General features: G+C 41.5%; 2 protein-coding genes across 2 annotated transcripts; both read left to right on the forward strand.

Annotated features, from left to right (window-relative positions):
• The first annotated feature begins 2458 nt into the window (after positions 1-2458).
• On the forward strand, positions 2459-2709 carry LOC120320690. The gene has a single exon (XM_039371070.2). The coding sequence runs from the start codon at positions 2491-2493 to the stop codon at positions 2626-2628; it is 138 nt and encodes a 45-aa protein (XP_039227004.1). The 5' UTR covers positions 2459-2490; the 3' UTR covers positions 2629-2709.
• Positions 2710-6376: 3667 nt separating this feature from the next.
• LOC6527161 (lipase 3) lies at positions 6377-16220 on the forward strand. The gene is made up of 5 exons (XM_002088219.4): positions 6377-7041; positions 12664-12841; positions 13219-13580; positions 13721-13879; positions 15224-16220. Exons 1-5 carry the CDS (start codon positions 6805-6807, stop codon positions 15899-15901), a joined length of 1614 nt encoding a protein of 537 aa, XP_002088255.1. The 5' UTR covers positions 6377-6804; the 3' UTR covers positions 15902-16220.
• The last annotated feature ends 4997 nt before the right edge of the window (positions 16221-21217 follow it).

A 21217-nucleotide genomic window follows, 5' to 3' on the forward strand; every position in this document is an offset into this window, starting at 1 on the left:
TTTTTATGCCTCACAATTGCGTTCTTTTAGTTTAAAACTGAACTGTAATTTAAGACCTCCAAAATGAATGTATATGAAATTCTGCCGTGCAATTCTTTTTGGGAGTGACCAGGTAGTGCCCACATCCCTATTAGCTGTGGTCCAAACCCCGGAAAGTTGCGTTGAGTTTGTGTACAACTGTGTAAACAAATTAATTATGCAACTGTGTGGCTGAACAAACGAAGCACCGTTCACTCGTTTGCCCCCGTCCACTTGATCTCGCTCAATAAAATATCCTTTCAACATATTTCAGCATAAACATTCGCATTTCCACATTACCCCGCCCCGTGGGCCAGTTGCAAAATGGTCGCTTGAATCGCTCAGGCATGAGGAAATTTATGCGTGGCAAACCAAACCCCAAGTTCCCCCAGCCCAAAACCAAACCGAAACCAAAACACATTCTCGGGGGCAATCTCTCCACTCTGGCGTCTAATTTGCATTCGCATGGCCCACAGATACGGCCACCTTTACGGCGCAAAGATACAGATACAGAGGTCCAGATACAAATGCAGCTTGCATCTGTGCAATTAACATAATTTCAGCTACGCTCTCTTGGACAAAATGCCGAGGCTGCACTGAAAATTTGCATTTCGAAAAACACGTGAAACAATTTAAATCAGTAGCTGATGTTTAAATTGATGTTCCCATATCTAACAAATGATCTTTATTTGAAGTAAAACGGTTTTTATTAATTTCATTTTCAGACCGTATATTGTCTGATGCCATATTGCCTCATTTACTATATCTTTATATTTATTTAGCTAATTTCAAACAATATTACACTGAGATCACGTTGAATAATATGTCTAATCTTTTATATCGTACACAAGATCTTTATTTGCACACCGCCGAGTTCAATCATATAATGTCTAATTCGTATCAAAACTGCTTGTCTTATTATCTTCAGCAAGTCTCGGTTATTTGCCATGTGTTATGTGATCGTTTTCTTGTCAAAGTCTAATAAACGTTTTTTATTTCTCAGCCTTTTTGCTTGTGGCACTTATTATTACGGGTCCGTCGAAGCTGTGTCAAAACTAGACTCAGATTTCCCAAAGGGTGTGTTGGGGATCAGTGCAAAAGGTTTAAAGCGTGTGAAGTGCTTATTGTTTGGCTGTCTCTGCGGTATTATATAAAATGCTTTTAATGTTTTTAATTGTTACGTGTTTTGCGCACTTTGTGTGTCACAAAAAGTGAGTGTATGGAGTAGGGGGCACTGTTTATGGCGGCCAATAAAACCAGAACCTGCTTGGGGAAACACTATTACATATACGACTGCTAATTAGCAGAGCTTGAGCCTGATTTTTTCCCAATTCGACTAGTAATACTTTAGCTGGCAAATATGCAAAGTGTCTTATGCTCTTTTTGTATAGGCCTTTTGGGTTATTTATTTCTTTACTGTATTAGCTGTAATTAATGATACCGGTTTTTAAAGCTTTAAGGAAGCAACCTTAATTAATTTTAAGTAACAGCTAAAGAAACGTTCGCTAAAATGTTACAAATTTGATTACTAGACATCATCTTTCTGCCTGGTCATCTGCAACAAACGCCAGCAAATTGAACAAGACGTTGACTAGAATCCGCCACTGGCGACATTAACAAACAAATCCCCCGAGATGGAGCAGACATCCAGTTTATGAATATCCACATATGTATTTTTTGGATGTTGGGATGGGATGTGTGTCAATCGAACGATCGAGGCAACTCAAACAAAAACACTCACTCACATCAGGGGGCTCCAAAAACCTGCTGGCTGGGAAATTGTATTTGTTTCGGCATTTTTGCTCAGAAATATTGCAAGATATGTAAACAGGAACACAGACGGTTGCCTGGTACCATGACACATTTACCAACATTTTTGATATTGTTGTTATCTTTGTTGCTGTTGTATCTGGCGGATGACAAATCTGGCAAGGCATTCGGGCCACCTGTTGTTGTTGTTGCTGCTGCTGCTGCTGGTATTGCTGTTGTTGTTATTATTGTGGCACGGAAAAGCAAACAAACAACACCGCTGGGGCTCTGCCTCGTGTCTTGTGTCTCATGTCTCGTTTTGCCAGCACAGCCAAAATAACATAAAAGTTGGCTAAAAAACTGCAATATACCCGACTTTAAACAACAAGCGGGAATGCCCTACCCCCAATCGAAGTATTTAAATATAGAATTGAAAATCCTAATAAATAAAGATTTTTCTATTATCCCAAGGGTCTCATTAGCAGATTTTAATTATTATATAAATTATATAAATATTATTATTTGTATATTTTCCTTAAATATTTTTCTAAATCAAAAAGCACATAGAATTAACTTTTCTTCTCAACTGCTTCCCAACCAACAAGAAGCACCATTTTAACCCAGAACTCGTAACCAAGATTGTATTTCCTACAATCCAAGTAAGCAAGTCGCATTATTTTAAGCCTTTCTTAAAAATTTCAAAAAATTTAAAAACCGTTTAAAATGGTAAAAACGAGACGACCGAAAAGATCGAGGAGGGACGCCATGTATGGTGCACTTAATATCGAAGAAGATCCCGAACTTCACGCCCTTATACTGAATATTTTTCGAATACTGGATGCCATGCCCGAAGCAGGTTGATGGGAGTCCTTGTTAAGAAAAGCTTCGCACAGGAGTTACATTAATTGTGTGAATCGAGTGAATTAAATTTTGTTGGTCAAACGGCTTGCGTGTCTGTGCAGCTTTTTTGCTTTGTAGAGTAGACTTGAAACGACTTTTGATGTCGCCATTAGCAGAGTTTTCTCTGTTTGGAAAATTTTGTGTGCGATCGGAGTGAAAGAGACGGAGCAGCTCTGCCGCCTGGCTGGAAGGTTATATAATAACAGGCCAGTCGATGGAGAGAAGCGACCCGAGTGGGTTGCCACTGCCACTGCATCTGCGACTACGACTGCAAAATGGTTAGTGCAATCAACCTGAAATTGGAATGCCATGCAATTGGAATTCGTTACCAAATATTGATGACAGTAATAGCCACTGCCGAGAGTCCCAAGTTTCTAAGACCAAGAAATCACTTTACATAATCGCCGGGAGAAGAGCCAGCTGAACCGCTAATAAAATACCCCAAAACTACCATGTTACGCAGGCCCCCAGTTGGGTGATAGAAAACGCCCCACCTAACTGGGACTTTCTGCCGCCTTCGGCCTGATTGTAGTTATTTGGCTGGGACTTGCTATTTGAAGTCGCCTTTAACGTGGGTGTGCGGCGGGCGCCACAATTAAGTGGCGGTTTGCTTACCCACAGGGCGTATCCTTTCGCGGACTGGTTGTCTGAATCATTCCACAGGCGACCCAGTCTGAATTCCAGCTCTGATTTTGGCGGAAAGAATGCAATTAGGTGGGTTCAGAAACACGAGAAATTAACTTGATTCATAAAAGTAGGGCAAAAGCCTTGTTAGTATATCAGTATAATTAAGCAAGATAGTAACAATTTACCAAAACAAATATTTGACTTTTAGCCCTAGCATAGATTTAATTATTGTATCAAATATATAAAATGGGAAAAAATATAAAGATATGTTAACTTCCGAACTATATAACTAATGTCTTTAATTCAACATCATTTATTTATATAGCTGAAACAAACTTTATATTTCTCATGACGTTTTTTTTCAACTAGAACGTGCCAGTTAAATTGGCCACTAAAATTTAATGCCCATCAAAAGATGGGTACTCCAAGGCCTTAACGCCTTTAAGCAAAAGCTGTTTTAGCTCAGGGCAGTGCTAGTCACTCGTTCGTTCCCCTCGGGCTAGAAGTTCGAAGCAATTGGGAGCGGATTAAGAGCCATTAAAGTGTAAGCACTATAATTAAGGCGCTCCCGAGTAGTTAAACCCCAGCCCGTGGCGATGTCAAGTGCGCTAATTAAGCACTTCAGACACTTTGTTGATATTCGCAAGCGTAAGATGATATGGAAATGAGATGGTCGGCCGGAAAGTGTGTCAACCACAGGGCAAACACAGAAATATGGGTCACCACGCACTCCTGACAAGGTCATTTACAAGAGTCTGAGGACAACCGAGATATTAAAGACGGAAAAAAGTTTACCCTTTTCCCTTTACTCCCAATAAACATTTTCAGTGTCATGCTGTGATGCGGGATAAGAGCAAAACAAAAATCACAAAATTCGGACTGCAGCGGACAAACAAATTACAAGAAAAAAAGTTAACTCGCGCCTTGCGACCTTGAGATCGGTGGCATTAAACTATTACGCAACATCGGGTAATTTTCCACCTTTGAACAAGGGAATGCGCTTTTTTTGGATTTTTGGCTTTGCGATTGCAAAATTAACTCTCAAACTAAAGTTATAGCTACATAGTTGATATTAATTTTCACAAAAAAACTTCGCATTTTGGAACTAATTGTTCCAATTATACCTAAAAAGTGGCAAACAAATGATTTTTTCTACACATTGTTACAATATTTATCAGGACATTGCTTTGATCTAAGTGTTGACCATATATATATATATTTTTAACAATTTCCGAACATGTTTTAGAGCTCCTTTCAACGTTTAAAGCTTCAACAGCACATTTTGGGATAATTTTCTGCGATAATTTCGCTGCCCGAAATTCCGACGCACGCAGTGTTGTAAGAATCTCAGTGAAGCCGAAAAAGCCCCAGATACTCGTAATTGCAGTCGTAACAATCCGAGCACGATAATAACGAAAAGTGCAGCAACAACACCATAATAATCACAGCAGTCAAAAGAAGTTGATGGCCCTGCTCCTGCCCCACAGTTGATTGCATGTGGCACGTGTTCATGACATTCCTCCAAGTCCAAGTCCGATGGCCATGCGATTCTGCAGCCCACTTAAGTGCATTGCTATACGTTTGCTTGCCTTGAAGCTGCAGATCATATATGATCATTCGAAATCGGTGATCGATTCAGCTTCAATGGTTTGCACCTCGGCAGCATTGTTGCACACTGCACTGTTCATTAATATATGTAAATTGAACTATAAGAAAAACAATTTTAAAAATAATCTTCAGATGCACTAAAAATGTCAATATGCAGCTCATAAATCAATCAAGAAGTTCACCGCGAAAATAAATTCTTCGAGGGCAACGCTGTCCAACGTTTGCGAAGCTTCGTTTTTTATTTTCGCCACTTTTGATTGCTGATGGGATGTGGTAAGAATGCATGTAAAAATGGTTATTGAATTTATGATTAATGCCTGAGCGCAGTTGTCATTGAAGGCCCGACAAATTGGCCGGCCAAGGCCAACCGGTGCGGCAAGAAATCGGAGATAAACGGGAAGAGCTCGTTGCCAAAGCTGCTGCTGGTGGGAACAGAGAGCTAAACACAAGGTCCAGTGAATCCCAAGATGCAGACGGCAAACGCGGCGGCGAAACATAAACAAAACAAATGACGAGCAATCACAACAAATCGCGCAATGATATATGTATGTACACATGTACATTTAGGGGAGTGCTGCTCCCGAACTCCCGCCTTCAGCCAGGCGCGGCACAAAGCAAAATAGTGTGTAATTCAGCCTGCATTTTAATTTAGCCAAATGCAGACGTAACCCGGTGCCAGGCCAAATATTTCGTCAGTCGGGGTCTTGGGATGGGGGCTACAATTGCAATTGCCTTGGCGGCAACCGCCGAACACGCAACCAAGTCACTAAGACGCTCTGTACGTGCCAAAAGATCCAACGATCCAGCCATCCAGCGATCCAACAATCCAACGCCTAACGGCTAAACGGATCGAACCCAGAGACACGCCGCGTCCAACCAAAAACTTTTGCGGCCGAACGAAAGCGAAACGAAACGAAAGACTTAGGCAAAAAACTTGATTGGCACGCGCCAAACTTTGAGTGCGAAGTGGACAAGAGGGGGTGGGGTGTTATGTTGCGTTGGGGGCGTCGAACATTTCGGTTTGATCAGCTGACTAATCTGGGGAAGTTGAGCTAGGTCGGTAAAATGTACACTGGCAGAAAATTGTGTTATAATAATTTGAATTGAAATTTTTAAGAGGCAAGTTACTATATATGTCCATCAGCTAGATTTTAATTCTACCAGTTAAATAAACAAAATGACGTAAAGCCGATAGCAATCTTTCAAAAACACAAAGAAAATTTATAAAATAATAACAATTTGTCCGTAAATAATTGGTATAATACATCCAATAAGTATATGTATTTACAGTGCATAATCACACAAGTGGCATTCAAGTCACCATTAAGTCTTGGGAAAAGAAACAAACAAATTGAGATCAGTTTAAGCCCGATCATTACGATCCACAAAACTCGCGATCCACAAGAGCCGGCTCAAACAAGTTGGCCCGCAGATCGTGGCTGCAATTCGAGCCTAGCTCAGCTCATTCTGCCTACGAAGCCGCCAGTCGAACGACGAATCTCAAGCCAGACGGTTGCCATCGCACATTTCAAATCTCGCGCCAAGATCAAGTGAATCGGAATACGAGTATCTTACTCATACATCGCGCTCTTCGTGGGAATTCGTTTCACGATCCAAACTCGATCCGAAGGATACCGGCGAGCCATTCGGGGTGCCAAAGCGCCACACGTAACTGACAACAGTGTGACGAAAGCGGGAGAAAAAAGATAGTGGCGACGTAACCGTTACGCTTAAGTGCAAGCAACTGTTGCATTTGCCAATTTGCCCCATTTTGTGTGTCCGACTGAGCGTGAGCGTTGTTTGGCCAGCCAGTGAGCAGTGAGTGAGTGTCTGGAGTGAGTGTCGCCTTGAGTGCCTGAGTATTTGAAGTTTGGGTACGATTGCCCTCTTGCCGGCCTTCCGATGCGGCCCACCGTCGAGGTCAAGGGTCGTCTGCTGATGACCCTGCTGCTGCACTGCCTCGTGGCTCTGGAGGTGTGCGGACGGGCCGGTGCCTTCACCCTCCTCTCGCCCTTCAGCTACAGCTCCCTGAGCTTCAAGAACCTGCTCAACTCCGTCCTGCTCTCGAGCAACCCCAATCTTGCCGGCGGCGGTAGGAACCTCAAGTCGGATGTCCTCGAGGATGCCTCCCTCATCACGGTGAGTCTTTCGTCATAGAATGTGCTACGAAATAAATCGAATGATAACTGATTAATCGAATCAGGCCTCTTATTAGAATCTTACATCTGTTGATTATTGTTGGGTTTGACCACGCAAATAATACTAAATAATCAATGAAACGTTACAACAGGGTTCTTTTCATGTATTGGCACTTTATAAAGTATAATTAAAGAGAGGTGCAGCTATTTTAGTATTTTCCTTTGAATTGACTCGCAAAACTTTAATATTTTTGATTATTAACTATTCATGTGGCTGGCATTTGTTAAATGTTAGAAAATCATTGTTTTTATATTCATCAATTATATGTTTTTTTTTATTTGTACCTAAAACAGTACTTTTGAAGAAAGCTGTTTTAATTTAAAAACGCAGTCCAAGTCGGTCAAAACTCCACGCTTGAGTTCCCATTGCATTGACATTGGATTTCCACGGCGATTTTGTGTTGTGCCTATAACACCACAGAATAGATTCTTCTATACAGCAATATTCTGCTCTACTGGTATTTACTTTAGTGGAACAGTTTTTGTGTGTCATATAAATTTACACTTTTCACTCCACACAGCCGAAAGAAAGTTCCCGTTCTCGGAGTTCGTTGACTCCACATACGAGTATTCGTGTGAGAACTAAGTATTACGGGTTTTATTTGAACTGTCTAGTGTCACCTGGTAATGGTCACCTGTCGTGATCAACTGCAGTTGCCACTGCACTTTCCATCCGCTTCCCTTTGTTTTTTTTTATGTTTGAAGAGAAAGGGGGAGTTGCCGCAACTTGTGTACATTTCGTAGCCTTTTTATGGCGTTAATCATGTGTAACTTCAGTGAGTGAGTTAACACCGCTGCGAGTACGTAACTGATGGATTTATTTCTAGAGCTAAGGCTAATTAAAATGTTTACGAACCATCATTGCTGGCGTGAAGTAACGCCGAGGTGTATGACTCAATAGGTGACAGAATGAACTGCATAGGGGATTCCACATTGAATGAAAGCGAATCAGGTTTTATATTTATTTGCTTATAGTCTTCAAAAACACTTACAACAAAACAAAAGCCGGGCGTAGCCTTCGTTGAAATGGATCCAATACGAAACAAGCATTTTACGGCAGTCACAGAAACCAGAGTTCGTTTAATGAGTTGGGCTTTTAGAATTGATAGCCGTAATAAGTGCGAACTGACCTTGAGCTCATTTACAACGCTCACGTGCCCAGCAATTAGATCAACATTTTCGTGGGGCATTTGTTCACCCAATTGTAAACGCTTGCGGGTGCTTTTCCATGGCTTTTCAAAACCGAATTATCTCAAGGCCAGGAAATTTGCATTTCACATGGTGTCGCCGAGAAATACCACATTTAGCCAGCCAAATATCAAAGATCACACCGAGCTGAAGATTACCCAATCCAATGTTCGCTTTCGTGTTCGCAGGGTGGGGTCAACAAACAGACGGGCGAAAATTAACAAAGCCAATAAACCAAAGCAAAGCCGAAGGAAAAGAGTTATTAACAAGTGTTCAAGCATATAGTACGTTTGCCCACGATAACGTAACGTATTTATGCGATTTACGTGATTCGAGCCGTTGCGCAGACCCAGAAACTAATAAAGGGAGAAATATATACATATGTATATACCTATATGTATATGTAGTAACCTGGCATATTGTCAACCCAAGTGGCTTCGTACTTTTCAAGTGAATCTTATGCAAAGTCATGGCTGGGCTTTCGAACGCGTTCACAGGCGCGTGTCTGCAATGTAACTAAATTGGGAACAAAACACCAGGCCTCTTCACATTTTCTGCACGTTGCCCAATTGCATAATCAAGGCGCTTGGAAGATGGCCAGATATGTATCTATGAATGTAGCTATGTAAGTATCAACCACACAGAGGGACACCTCTCGCGGCAAACAATAACAAATTGAAATTGTCAACGCCACAATGATCAACGTGCAATTAGGCTAACCTGTCCACGTCCGCAGCGCTTGACTGACTTTGAAATATGGGTTAGCAGTCTGCCCGCCTTCCGCCCACCGCCCACCACCCACTGCCTACTGCATCCCCACCACTCCCCCCAAAATGTCAACAAAGAAAGCCCAAGGCTCTTTCCCCAATAATAAGGAAATAGTTTCGGCATTTGGCTTGGCTCTGGATATTTTGCGCTTTTGTTTTGCATAAAATTGTCTCGTTTTTGCTTTAATTTGAATTTAAAGATTTCCGTATTGTCTTTTCTTTGGGGCCCAACATGCCGAGGATTGGCAAATGGATGTCGTTTGGACTGATTACGTCTGGGTGTTGTAATGAGTTGTAAAAGAAATTTCGATGGCTTGAAAGGTTAGATTGGAATTTGATTATCCTTCTTTGATTGAATAACTCCAGATATAGGCTATGAACCATTTTTACTAGTTCAACCAAATATCTGTAATAAACTTAAATCATAACTACTTAATAACAATCGATTATGCGCTAACTATAACCACTTGTTGGTATTCCAGCCGCCCTAATCGATTGAAGTAATTTACATAAATAGGAACTCGCTGCTCCACTTGATCAGACATCTTGAGAGCAGGGTTCAAATGTGATTAACCTCTAAGATTTTGATGTCATTAAAACGATGTCAGTCGGCATCGGAACAAAGTCAGCACGGCGGCACAGAAAATGCAGCCAAAGAGCCAACATCGAACGAGAGGAGGAAAAACTGGTTGGGGTCGATGGCGATGACATCGAGACGTTTCGAACCGAACGGCAGTCATTATAATGACGATGATAAAAGCCGAAGTCAATATCAAGGTCAGTTACAAAATGAGCGATGCTCTCGAAGTGAATATCGACACTGAGCCCATCCAGCAGACCGTCCATCCGAAAAACTCAAGATTGGCGTGTGCGTCTTCTCCACAATTGATCCACTGACGAGCTCATCTCAAGTTCGGGCTGCAAAGTGTTTTATGCAAATGAATCAAAGGCGCGCCACAAAGCCCCTTATAAATAGTCCCTCAAACGTTGACACTGCAAAATTTGCATTGAGTTTTAGAGGAAAACTACAAAGCACACGAAATCATGAATGCCGATGCCCATGCACGCCCAAAGGTTCCATGCTTTTACAGTAGGTACTTCGCCTATGCGATTTAATCTTGTTACAAGGTATAAATTGGAAATATAAATACATTTCTTATTTTTGAATTTTTGACAAAAAAAAAACAGTTAAAATGAGTGAATTTATTTAAGAAAACCGGTTGTGATACGATTTAAATACAAGTTGGTTTTGCTCTAGGTCAGTGCTCACTGTACAATCAAGCACACACAACATTGCCAATTAGCATGGACACAAACCGGAGGCAGGCAAACACAAAAATTAGTGGGTCATGATGAGCATTATGTTAATCGCAACTCAAGACGATTTTGTAGGTGCTAATGAAGCATTTGCGGCTTTCAGTCGAATGAACGAAAAGTTCAGTTAGCAAAACAGTAAAAACTTGAAAAAGAAACCGACCATACGCTGTATACAAAATAGACGACTTACCAACAGACAGCCGCAATTCATTTTTGTATTGGGCCAGGTCGAAATCAGTGTAGTTCAACATTTACTTTTCCATCGGTCTCTCCCAGTCTCTGCTTCCATTTAAGCCACTCTTATTTATTTAATTATAGTTTTTCCACGGCTTGCGCACACTGTTTGCCCGGCAATTTGTTTAATTTATTTACTGTCCGTTTTTAAATTTGCGTTAAATCAAAATTTTCAATATTTGTGCACTTTTATTGTACTTTTGTCTATTAGTTTTCTGTTAACAGCTTATTGCATTTCCATATGATTGGATTTAATCATGGAATACGGCATTATTTATTTTAGTAAAAAATTATGAAAAAATCCATGCTATATCAATAGGATTAGTTGAATTCTGTTTTTTCTGTGCTTGCGACAACGTGATTAATTCGATAATATACATTGTAGCCATTTCTGCAAAAAATGTGGACAACATATTAATGCTAAACAATTAATAACTGAATATTGTAACATAATGATTTGGTAAATTTCACATTATTTTGTGACTGTGATTAAATGAATTTATTCACAACGCGATGATAAATATTACAATTAATTTAATACGTTGCCGCACATGACCATTTTCTTGTCCACAGATAAGTATTGCAGAATCTTTTATTACTGAACATTTGTCGTGTGGTGCGAATTTCAAAACTTCCCGAGATTGGCCAACACGCTGGGCGGGAAAATCCAGCTGCCGGCAGCACTTTGTTGCATTTTGAGCATCTTGCAACGCCTTCTCGGCGCTTCGCAAATATTGGCCGGCTGTTTGGCCAAATGTGTGTCAAGCTAAGAAAAACAAAAACTTTGCCGGGTAGCATCGCCAGCAGCTGTTGCAATTTTTTCGGGGCTTGGCCAAGTCACTTTCTGCGGCTTCTCTGCACCCCGTTCGCACGTTCATTCATTCTCGAAACAAAGAAATTACGTAAGACAAAAGGCAAGGAAATTGCCAAAAAAAACAAAAACACTCACAAAAATAAAGCTGAAAAAAATACAAATAAACCTAATTTATGCTTAAACATTTGGCAAAAATCGGCCGAATACAAAACATGCAGAAACGGAGCAGGAAAAAAACATTTCGCTGGCTTACTTTGCGTACCACTTCCTCATGTTGTCCAACCAGCCGGCAAGTCAATTGGCCAATTGCAGTGTTTATATTATTTTCTGGCCAACAACAGGAGGGGCTATTCGCTGCCAAGGTTAATTAAAATGCCAGTCGGCCCGCAGAGTCCCTCTTCTTTCTGTAGTTTTTCCACTCATTCCAGCTGATTTTTGTTTGCTCGCTTTGAAATTTGGGTAATCGCGTGCTTATAACTTAATTTCAACAATGGTGTTATGAGATTTTCTTACGGCCACCCACTACCCGACCGGCTTACATAATCCCACAGACTTATCAAACGTATCACGGACTTCTGAAAAACCTATAAATTCATTTGCCAGCAGGAAGAAAAATATGCTGTCATACAGTGCGTATGCGTGATACGTGACTGGGTTAAACTATGGCGATGTACTTATAGAGCTCGCCGCGTGGATTTTGCGTCACCTGGAGTTCCAATAAAGCATCGCCAATGCCTTGCTTTATAGTTTGTCCGATACTTTTATTTTCATCGGTGACCATAAAGCAGTTCTATAAGGTTCTGTAAGTGATTATGGTTGCCAGAATGCCACTTTACCTGTCTACCTCTGAAATAATCTACTGCAACTATTGCACTTAGCTTCTACTTTGCTTAACTAAGGGTTGACACCTAAGCTCAAGCAGTATCCCCTCAAGTTCTGGACCACAACAGCCTGTCTGGTAACTTTATTAACTTGTTGATGCTGCAAATTAAAATTCATTACTTCCAAATGACTGTGGTTAAGGCCAGGCGGTTCTCCCTAGATGATAATGCTCCCAGTGGAGATTTGGTCCTCTTCCATTTGAACTATGCAAATTAACAGGGTAGAAACAAAAAGCAGTAAGGGCAGGTGGAACGTGGAGCATGGCAACTCAATTTCACACTACCATGATTTGCACTTCTAACACCTTTCTCTGACTCTGACGCATTTTTTCCTCAATTTTTTCATTTTTTCGCTCTTCCAGCCCAAATTAATACGCAAATATGGATATCCATCGGAAACCCACACGGTGGTGACGAAGGATGGCTATATCCTGGAAATGCATCGCATTCCCAAGAAGGGTGCTCAGCCGGTTCTTCTGATGCACGGCATTCTGGATACCTCCGCAACCTGGGTGCTGATGGGACCCAAGTCCGGATTAGGTAAGCGATATTACAGGGTGAAAAGGTTTGCTTTTACTTAAAAAGGACAAAATATTTTGGCGCAAAAGTGATTTCATATTGACTGTATTTTTGGCTTAAAAAAACTATTAATAAGAAAGTAAGCAATTTAAATACTTACTAAACTTGATTTTAAATTTAATATTCAATAATATTATATTTGAGAATCAAACATAAGAGTAACTAAGTGAATTTTCCGTTTTAATTTTAATATTATATATAACTTAATTATGTACATGTACGTCGCTGGCTTTTGCAATTTTCAGTAACATATGCAGAGGTATTTAACAAAAATTTCCAAAATGTATATTGAGTACCTGCATGTGATGTAAATTAATAAATTTCAATCTATTACCCAGGCTACATGCTCTCCGATCTGGGCTACGACGTGTGGATGGGCAACTCGCGGGGCAATCGGTATTCGAAAAACCACACCAGTTTGAACAGCGACTACCAGGAGTTCTGGGACTTCACCTTCCACGAGATGGGCAAGTACGACCTTCCGGCCAATATCGACTACATCCTGAGCAAGACGGGATACGAGCAGGTCCACTACATCGGTCACTCCCAGGGAACAGCCATCTTCTGGGTCCTGTGCTCCGAGCAGCCCGCCTACACCCAGAAGATAACCTCGATGCACGCCCTGGCGCCCATCGCCTACATCCACGACATGAAGAGCCCCCTGTTCCGCACCCTGGTCCTCTTCCTCGACTTTCTCACGGTGGGTGGTGGTTCGGGTTTTGGATTTTGGCTTGTGCTCGGGCTCGGGGCCACCAGATGCGGCTGGGTCATTTTCCAATTTCCATGCCGTATTTCCACCACGTCTCATGCCGTTTTTTGTTTTTTTTTTTTTGTTTGCAGGCCGCCACACGAATGCTGCGCATCACAGAATTCATGCCCAACACAAAATTCCTAGTGGACCACAGCCAGGTTGTGTGCCACGACAACGCCATGACGCAGGACGTCTGCTCGAATATCCTGTTTTTGGTCGCCGGCTACAACTCCGAACAGCTGAACAAAGTAAGCAGGGGCACTGGGGAAAAAGGTTGATCACTATTCTGGATAGGAACTCAAATTTTATTTCCAGTTTACGTAAGGTACGAAGTGATTTTAGCAGCTGGGCTTAATTTAGAAGGTTATTTATATCCTCAAACTTAATTTTGGTTTTTGGCTCAATTTTAAATCAATTTAATTAGCCTTGCAGTGTTCTTTTTGGTTCCTTAAAGTCTCAACTCATTTTTCATATAATTTTTATAAAACTAAGGCATTAAAGCACATTTTTTCCAGTGTGCTAGAACTGGTAGTATGATCCGTAGGTGGGATTGGATTACGGGTGTGTTTTGGCCACGATTTCGCGTGACTCGCCAGAGAAATTGAGAGAGCCATCGATTTGTGTGTCCTCTTCGATTGTCTTCATTAAGTTGGCACTTAATTAACCCGCCTCGATTGGATTGTCGATAGGGATAGTTTGCATATCCGTTTGTGCCACATGTCGGTGCGGAATGTCCTTAATTGCTCACGACCGTTTGTGAGCCCAAATTACGTAAAGAGTGTGCAACTCGATACCTTTTTCGGGACCTGGCACAGTTCAGATGCCCACGCAGTAACACGGGTCTGCAATTATCGATGGGTTAAACGTATTTAAACACAGCCTAAGTTCGCCAAGCGGCCACGATGTTTGCATTAAATATGCTCAATGCCCTGGCAAAACTTTGCCCGATAATCGAGCGCCAGCTAAACACCCGCAGAATCAAAATTATGGCCCACAAAGTGCGGTTGGCTTAAATTACTTGAACAAGATGTAAGTGTGAGGCTCTAGCTATGTATATGTGGGATACAGAATGTAGGGGCATGACCTGACCTGGTGTCTGCCATTGAAAGGGTGTCATTATCTATTATGTCAACGGCCGCCAAGAGTGGGCGGCATCTTCTTGTTTGAAATTGGCATAATTAACTGGCAGGCCGGGATGCCGGGATGCCGGAGCAGCGAAAACAAGCGACAATGCATGCAAATTAGGCGCGATTCCATGGCCCGACATGAACCTGGTTGCTCCTGGTCACCCAGTTGCTCCTCCCTCCATTGCTGCCTCCATGTGTTATAAATGGGGGGATAATGGCATGCTGGGCATTCGGAACATGGGTGCGCTGTTGTTACATTGTCCTGGAAACAGGTGTGGCATTCAGAATGGCTAATCATACACTTAACATTATCACAAATGTAATTGTGTTTATCTTGGGCCAAAACCCAAAAGTCTTATTACTGGGTCGGTCAGCGAGGATAAACAAGAAAAAATATATAGGACCTTTAAAGTAGTTTATATATCCAATATGTGTTCTAAAAAATATGCATTTTATCCCTTTTAGACCATGCTTCCTGTCATGCTGAGCCACACGCCCTCGGGAGCTTCGATTAAGCAGCTGGAGCACTTTGGTCAGCTGATGAAGTCGGGCCACTTCCGGAAGTTCGACCGCGGCTATTTGCGCAACCAGCTGGAGTACAATCGGATGACTCCGCCGGACTACGACTTGTCCAGGGTGAAAGTGCCGGTGGCACTGTACTACTCGGTGAATGATCTGCTCGTTTCCACCACGGGCGTGGACCGTTTGGCCCGGGAACTGCCCAATGTGATCGACAAGTATTTGGTGCCCATGGAGCGTTTCAATCACCTCGACTTCCTGTGGGCCATCGATGTAAAGCCACTTGTATACAATCGCCTTGTGCGAAATGTGCGCCGGGTGGAGAATCATCGGGCCAAGCTTACGGCCAATTTGGCCAATTATCTGGCCATGCAGCTGCAGCGCCAGCAGCTCCGCCAGCAGATGCAGCAGCAGATGATGGAGGGACTGCCGCCCAATGTGCACCTGCCCCACGGATTGGGCATGGAAATGTTGGCCAGGACAACCACCTTTGCTCCGGCCACACATCCCACCACAACCATGCCCATGCCCATGCCCACGACAACGACGGAGGATGCTGCGGAGGATGAGGGACTGACTACCACCGCCGCCGCTGCCGCCACCGCAACGGAAGTTTCGGCGTGACTTTGACGCCGTGTGGCCAAGCTCGTTTCGTTCCACTTCCATATGACTGTGATGACATTTTTAACAATTTACCGATCGCAGCATCGCCAAGTTCTCCGGCTGGAGGACCGCAGGTGCAATCACTCAGGCGCAATCCATTCCCATCCATCCAAGAAGCATCCCACAGAGAGCCCCAACTTCGATACGTCCACTTTTTACACCAGAATTGTTCGATTCGTCTTCTGTGCTACTCTCAATACTTTAATTTATGTGTACAAATTTATGAGTAACTTTAAATGTACGTCTATTTTTAATAAAAAAAAATACTTTAAGAAAATCTCTGCGAATAATTTTTTGGGCAAAAAGAAACATTAGAAAATTAAGTTGAAGACTTGCCGCACTTGAAATTGAAGCAATGCTTTTTGTCTTTTTATAAATGGGATTTTCATTTTCATAAAACTATCTTTATTCTCTTTATCTTCTAAATTGACCGTAAAAACGACAAGTTCAGAGATATTGTGTATATTTTACATTTTGAATAGTAATGCCTACAAGCTAAAGTATGCAATGGTTTTGGTAGATTTTTCTGATGGCGCCCATTTTTATACTACCGCCTAAATTCGTAGCGCAATGTGAGCTAATAAAATCGATTTTAAATAACTTATATTTAAAAGCAGACTCGGCCAAGAAATTGCCAACTTCTGATAAGGCCAAGCAAGTATATGTTATGGTTAAAAACCCACTGCGGTTTTGGTCTGCCCCAATGGCTGGAAAGATGAGGAGCTTCTCAAGAAGGAGCGGAAAACAGCACCAACACTTAATTGCGACTTAAAACGCAACTCATTTCGACAGCCGGGGTGCAAAACTTTATCCTGGTCGCAGCAGGAGTCACAGCCACAGGACCAGCACTGGGACTACACTGGCAAAAATTATCGGGAAATTCAAACTCTACGAAATATTTAAAGCTAAGATAAGATAAGATATTTTACTCCCTTTACTGTATTTATAATGAATTCTGCTAGCACTTAAAAGCATAATTTCTTATACAGCTACGTTAAGCGAAGGTCAACCCACTCACTTAAATCCTAGAAAGTTTGCTTTGAGTGCAGGTCCAAGACCAGGACTTGGCCAAAGAAGCCAGGAAAGCTCGTGGACCGCAGTTGTGCACTTGCAGCGACAACTTAAAGCCACATGCCCAATGAATTGCCTTCATTTGTCGTCGTTTTGGCGTCTGGCGACTGGCGACCGGCGACACAAGGAGCGAATGGCGGAAAGAAAAGGCAGACTGCGACTGTAGGCAAACTTACCGCGCGCACTGTTGCTGAATAAACAGGCAAACCCAGGCGCACCGTGGGTGGCGGCAGGAGGGGATTTAGGTGCGACAGGGACCTGGATCGGGACCAGCATGAAAGTCACAACTTTCAGGTGATATTGCCTCTGGGCTGACTGGCAGCCGAAGGGAAATGAAAAATGCAGTTCCTGCCGGTGGCTGCTGACTTCTTGTCGACTAATGTCGAATTGCATCCGCTCCATAGTCAAAGTAAAAAAAAAATACTTCAGCCACAAGAGTTTTCAATAAAATAGTTTGACAAAATATAACAGCCTATGAAAGTATACCCTCAACAATATTACAATTAAATAATTCCAAGCTTTAAAAGCTTGGTTGAAATTGAAAAAGGGAAAAAATTGTTTCCAATGAAATCTCATACATTTGATAGAAAAGTTCCTACCTCAAAAGGACTTCATCCATATGGCAGGGAATGCTCGTTTGTTTATCCTTGCTGTTGATAACAAAGGAAAATAAAAATCCACTAGCAGCAGGCGAAACAAACGCGCAGCCACAGTTGCGAGCACACAACTGACACAAATTCAACTTTAATTAAAGTTTAGCAGGAGGATGCGCTCGCAGAAAGAGACAGAGCGAATGAGCAGAAAGAGACAGGCAGAAGGTGCTCTTTTGCCGCTAAGCTATGGCAGCCCACATGTTTACACATCGCTTTTAACCAACTTTGACAGGCTTTCCTTCTGCTTTCTACACCGAAAATAATTAACGTGATTTTGCAAATAAGTCCTTTAAACGACGTCAATAACTCCGCATAAGTTTTAAATTTTATTAAATTATATCTTTGTGATCGTTTGATTAAATTTGCCTTACCGTTTAAAGTACTAAACCTTTTGATACCACTCATATTATTGAAAAAATGTGTGCCATTATACATTTTTATGATTCTCTACCATTATGATTTTGTAATTTTTTCGATATCTAGCTCAACCTGTGTACATCCACATTTCCCCCCTTTTCATTCTGCATCAGCTGTCATTTTTTGCTGATACTCCTTTGTTTTTGCTCTTCATTTGCCTTTGTTGTATGTGATTTGCTAGTGCCCCGCCCACAGAGCCATCGCCTTTCTCCCCATCTCTCTGTTTCCTTTGCTCGTGTAAACAAGACATTAAGTACAACAAAATAATTAAAGTCAATTAGTGGCTCTTGCCTGTGCAACTAGCTTTCGTATATCCATCTCTTTCCGGCCCTCTGTTCCCTTCTCTCTCTAAGCCTTGGTGAGTTGGCTTTTGGCTCAGTTGCCGTTGATTTAGTTTTGGCCTTTAATGATATTGTGGAGCTCCTTCAGGGGCTGTCATTAGCTCCATAGATGCACACACACTCTAGTTTGCACTTCAAGACTGTACACACAAATACCCAGCACCCGCACATCATAATTTATTAAATCAAATATAATTTCAGATGAACTTCGCCCTGTAGCTAAAGCAAATGCTTCTTTAATGTCAGCTAACCTTACTAAAGGATAATATATAGCTGTTTATAAACAATTGTAGAGTGGAGAAAAAATTAGTTAAGGTCCATCGAAGTAAGCAAGAAGTAAAGGTAGGGTTCTTAGCTCAAACTAAAGCTTACAATAATATAACATTTATGGGAAAGAGAGACCCAATTAGATTTTAAATCCAAAATGTTGCTATTCGAACATTGCCACTTTAAACTGGAAAATAAAAAGCCAAAATATGCCGTATAATTTTTTGTCATAACGCATCAATTTAATTAACCAAACATAAACAAGCCGAGAAGCTTTACTTCTTAAAAAGGCTGAAAAAATGTCATTGGGCGGCTTCAATTAATATTCGAGTGTCAACAAAATGAACAACAGTTAAGTGAAGCTTTTTAATTAAGGATTAATATGTAAGTGCACGCGAATCTATATTAATGACGGCAATCTCTGATTTTTATTTTGTTCTGATTCGATAATTGAATTGGCAGAAAACAGAAAATACAGCATAAGGCCTATTGCACTTCCATAATATTTTGTTCAATTTATACAATAATAATTGGTTGTACTAAAATTACAATGCTTGCCACGAGCTGCTCTTTTCTATTGTTTCGTTTTGTAAACAGTTGCACAATAAGTCCTAGCCTGCAATCGAAAATTAAAAAATAAACAGAGTTGCAGAGTTTCAAGTTCCTTGGAATAAAGGGCCACTCAAAAGGAATTGGAGCCAGACAAGTGACTTTTGAGGCGGGGTATAAAGTTTCTAGGGCTTATTGATTGCAAAGTAATGACGTAAAAACAAAGCTCGCATTTTCCAGCACATACTGGCAGTTCCAACCCGAGTTGATTGATTTTACTTCGGCATCGAAGGGAATTTACATTTCCATTCGAAGTAATTTAGAAATAAACATTACCGCCAGCAGCCAATGAAGCGCTCGTAATCGTTAAGCAATAAAGTGCCACGCCCTCTGGACAAATTGCCACTGGGCGACACTTCAAAGTCCTGGGAAAGTCGATGGGGAAAATTACATTTGTACGGAAGCAAATTTGCATGCGAAATGTTTTCCTAATGATTTTCCGAGGCATTAAAATTGAACCGAAGCTTCCATTTCTGATCGGGCTAAAAGCTTATTTCACTTGGTATTTAAATTACATTTCTCGTTTGGCCAAATTGTAAGTACTAGCAACATTGATTTTAGTCGGTCGGCGCTTTAAAATTAATAATGATTTCAAGTCACTTCCCGGCTGCGTGCTAATGACTTCTTCTTCGTTGGGTCTGGCTGACTACGGCCACAGGGCGTATGATTAATACTTTGTTTACACTCGAAGTAGCCGCCGCCGAGGAAAATTGAATTCTCGATTCATCACCTTCCCTTCAGCTGCGTACATTTTGCATAAATATTTCGGCAAAGTGCTGAGAGCCAGGCACCAGCTCCATCATCAGTTTAACAAACTAATTTGCTTGCCAAAAAGTCCTTTTCGGGACCATTTTATAAGTCATATTTACGTTGGACGCCTGCCAAGTGGCCTTTGTGTCCGGCATTCTGAAGGAAGTCAGGAGCTCAATTTAAGTGAGTGCCAGCAGCCTCATTCCATCCTCCTTCTGCGCTTAATGATGTTATTCAAGTTGGCCAAAGGTGTCTGCTGGGCATGCAGGCCGAGTGAGTGGCAGGTCTTAAAGTAGCCGAGGAAGCCAATCATTAGATAAATCATATTGGCCAAAACACGCCCCCAGCAGAGAAGTATGTATTGACTGACTTCTCAGGCGACCACTTTCGCTGAACTAGGCAGAAACCCAAAACTATGCGATACTGTAAAACATATTACATATATTACAGGTACATATAAAATTAAATAATAAGTATATGTAAGATTGTAGTATCAGAATCAGTCAAAAAGTTTTTATTTGGATTAATGTAAACTATCTAACATTTGGATTAATGTAAACTATCTAACTTTTACAGTTCACGAAGTGTATCAAAATTCTTTGTTTGTAAAATAAATATGTATTAAGAATTTAAATTCGTAGTGACCTTATACAAATATCATCCAAGTCAAGCCGCACTGTAGTTCAATAGCAGCCAGTTTATGGTTATTGCCCTGCGTAGTTCACAGTTGTAGTTGTTAGTGCCTCTAGCGCCGTTGGTGGTGGCAAGATGTTAAGATTTTCGACCACGTCCAGAAGACATTTTCTGTCGAGTTGACATAAAACTTGTCCTTATGGTCAACCATGTTTATGTTGTTGGCCAAGTTTGCCGCAAACGAGAGTTTTGTGGTCGCTTTTCTGGCTCGATAAGAACTAATTATGAAAGTTCCTCTTTGCGATGGCTTGCGCAGTTTGTTGCCACCGAATCAATTTGCGGGGTCAATACTGCTGGGGGAATTTATGCGTTAAATAGAAATGACCATCGGGCAGATAAGCGTAATGCGAGGAAGTACATTAAAATTTCAAATGAAATTGGCGGGCAAAAACAACATTGACTGCTCTGGAATTCCGCTAAAAGCTGACTCACTACCAAGTGTATAACAATGGCAATCGGCACAAGCCACTTGACAA

This window comes from Drosophila yakuba, chromosome 2L (assembly GCF_016746365.2).
Source record: "Drosophila yakuba strain Tai18E2 chromosome 2L, Prin_Dyak_Tai18E2_2.1, whole genome shotgun sequence".
In the NCBI taxonomy this organism is placed as follows: Eukaryota; Metazoa; Arthropoda; class Insecta; order Diptera; family Drosophilidae; genus Drosophila; species Drosophila yakuba.

Coding starts and splice junctions, on each gene's coding strand:
- LOC120320690 (XM_039371070.2), top strand. CDS start 2,491: ATGGTAAAAACGAGACGACCGAAAAGATCGAGGAGGGACGCCATGTAT.
- LOC6527161 (XM_002088219.4), top strand. CDS start 6,805: ATGCGGCCCACCGTCGAGGTCAAGGGTCGTCTGCTGATGACCCTGCTG. Junction 12,842..13,218: donor GGGACCCAAGTCCGGATTAG/GTAAGCGATATT, acceptor TCTATTACCCAG/GCTACATGCTCTCCGATCTG. Junction 13,581..13,720: donor TCTTCCTCGACTTTCTCACG/GTGGGTGGTGGT, acceptor TTTTGTTTGCAG/GCCGCCACACGAATGCTGCG.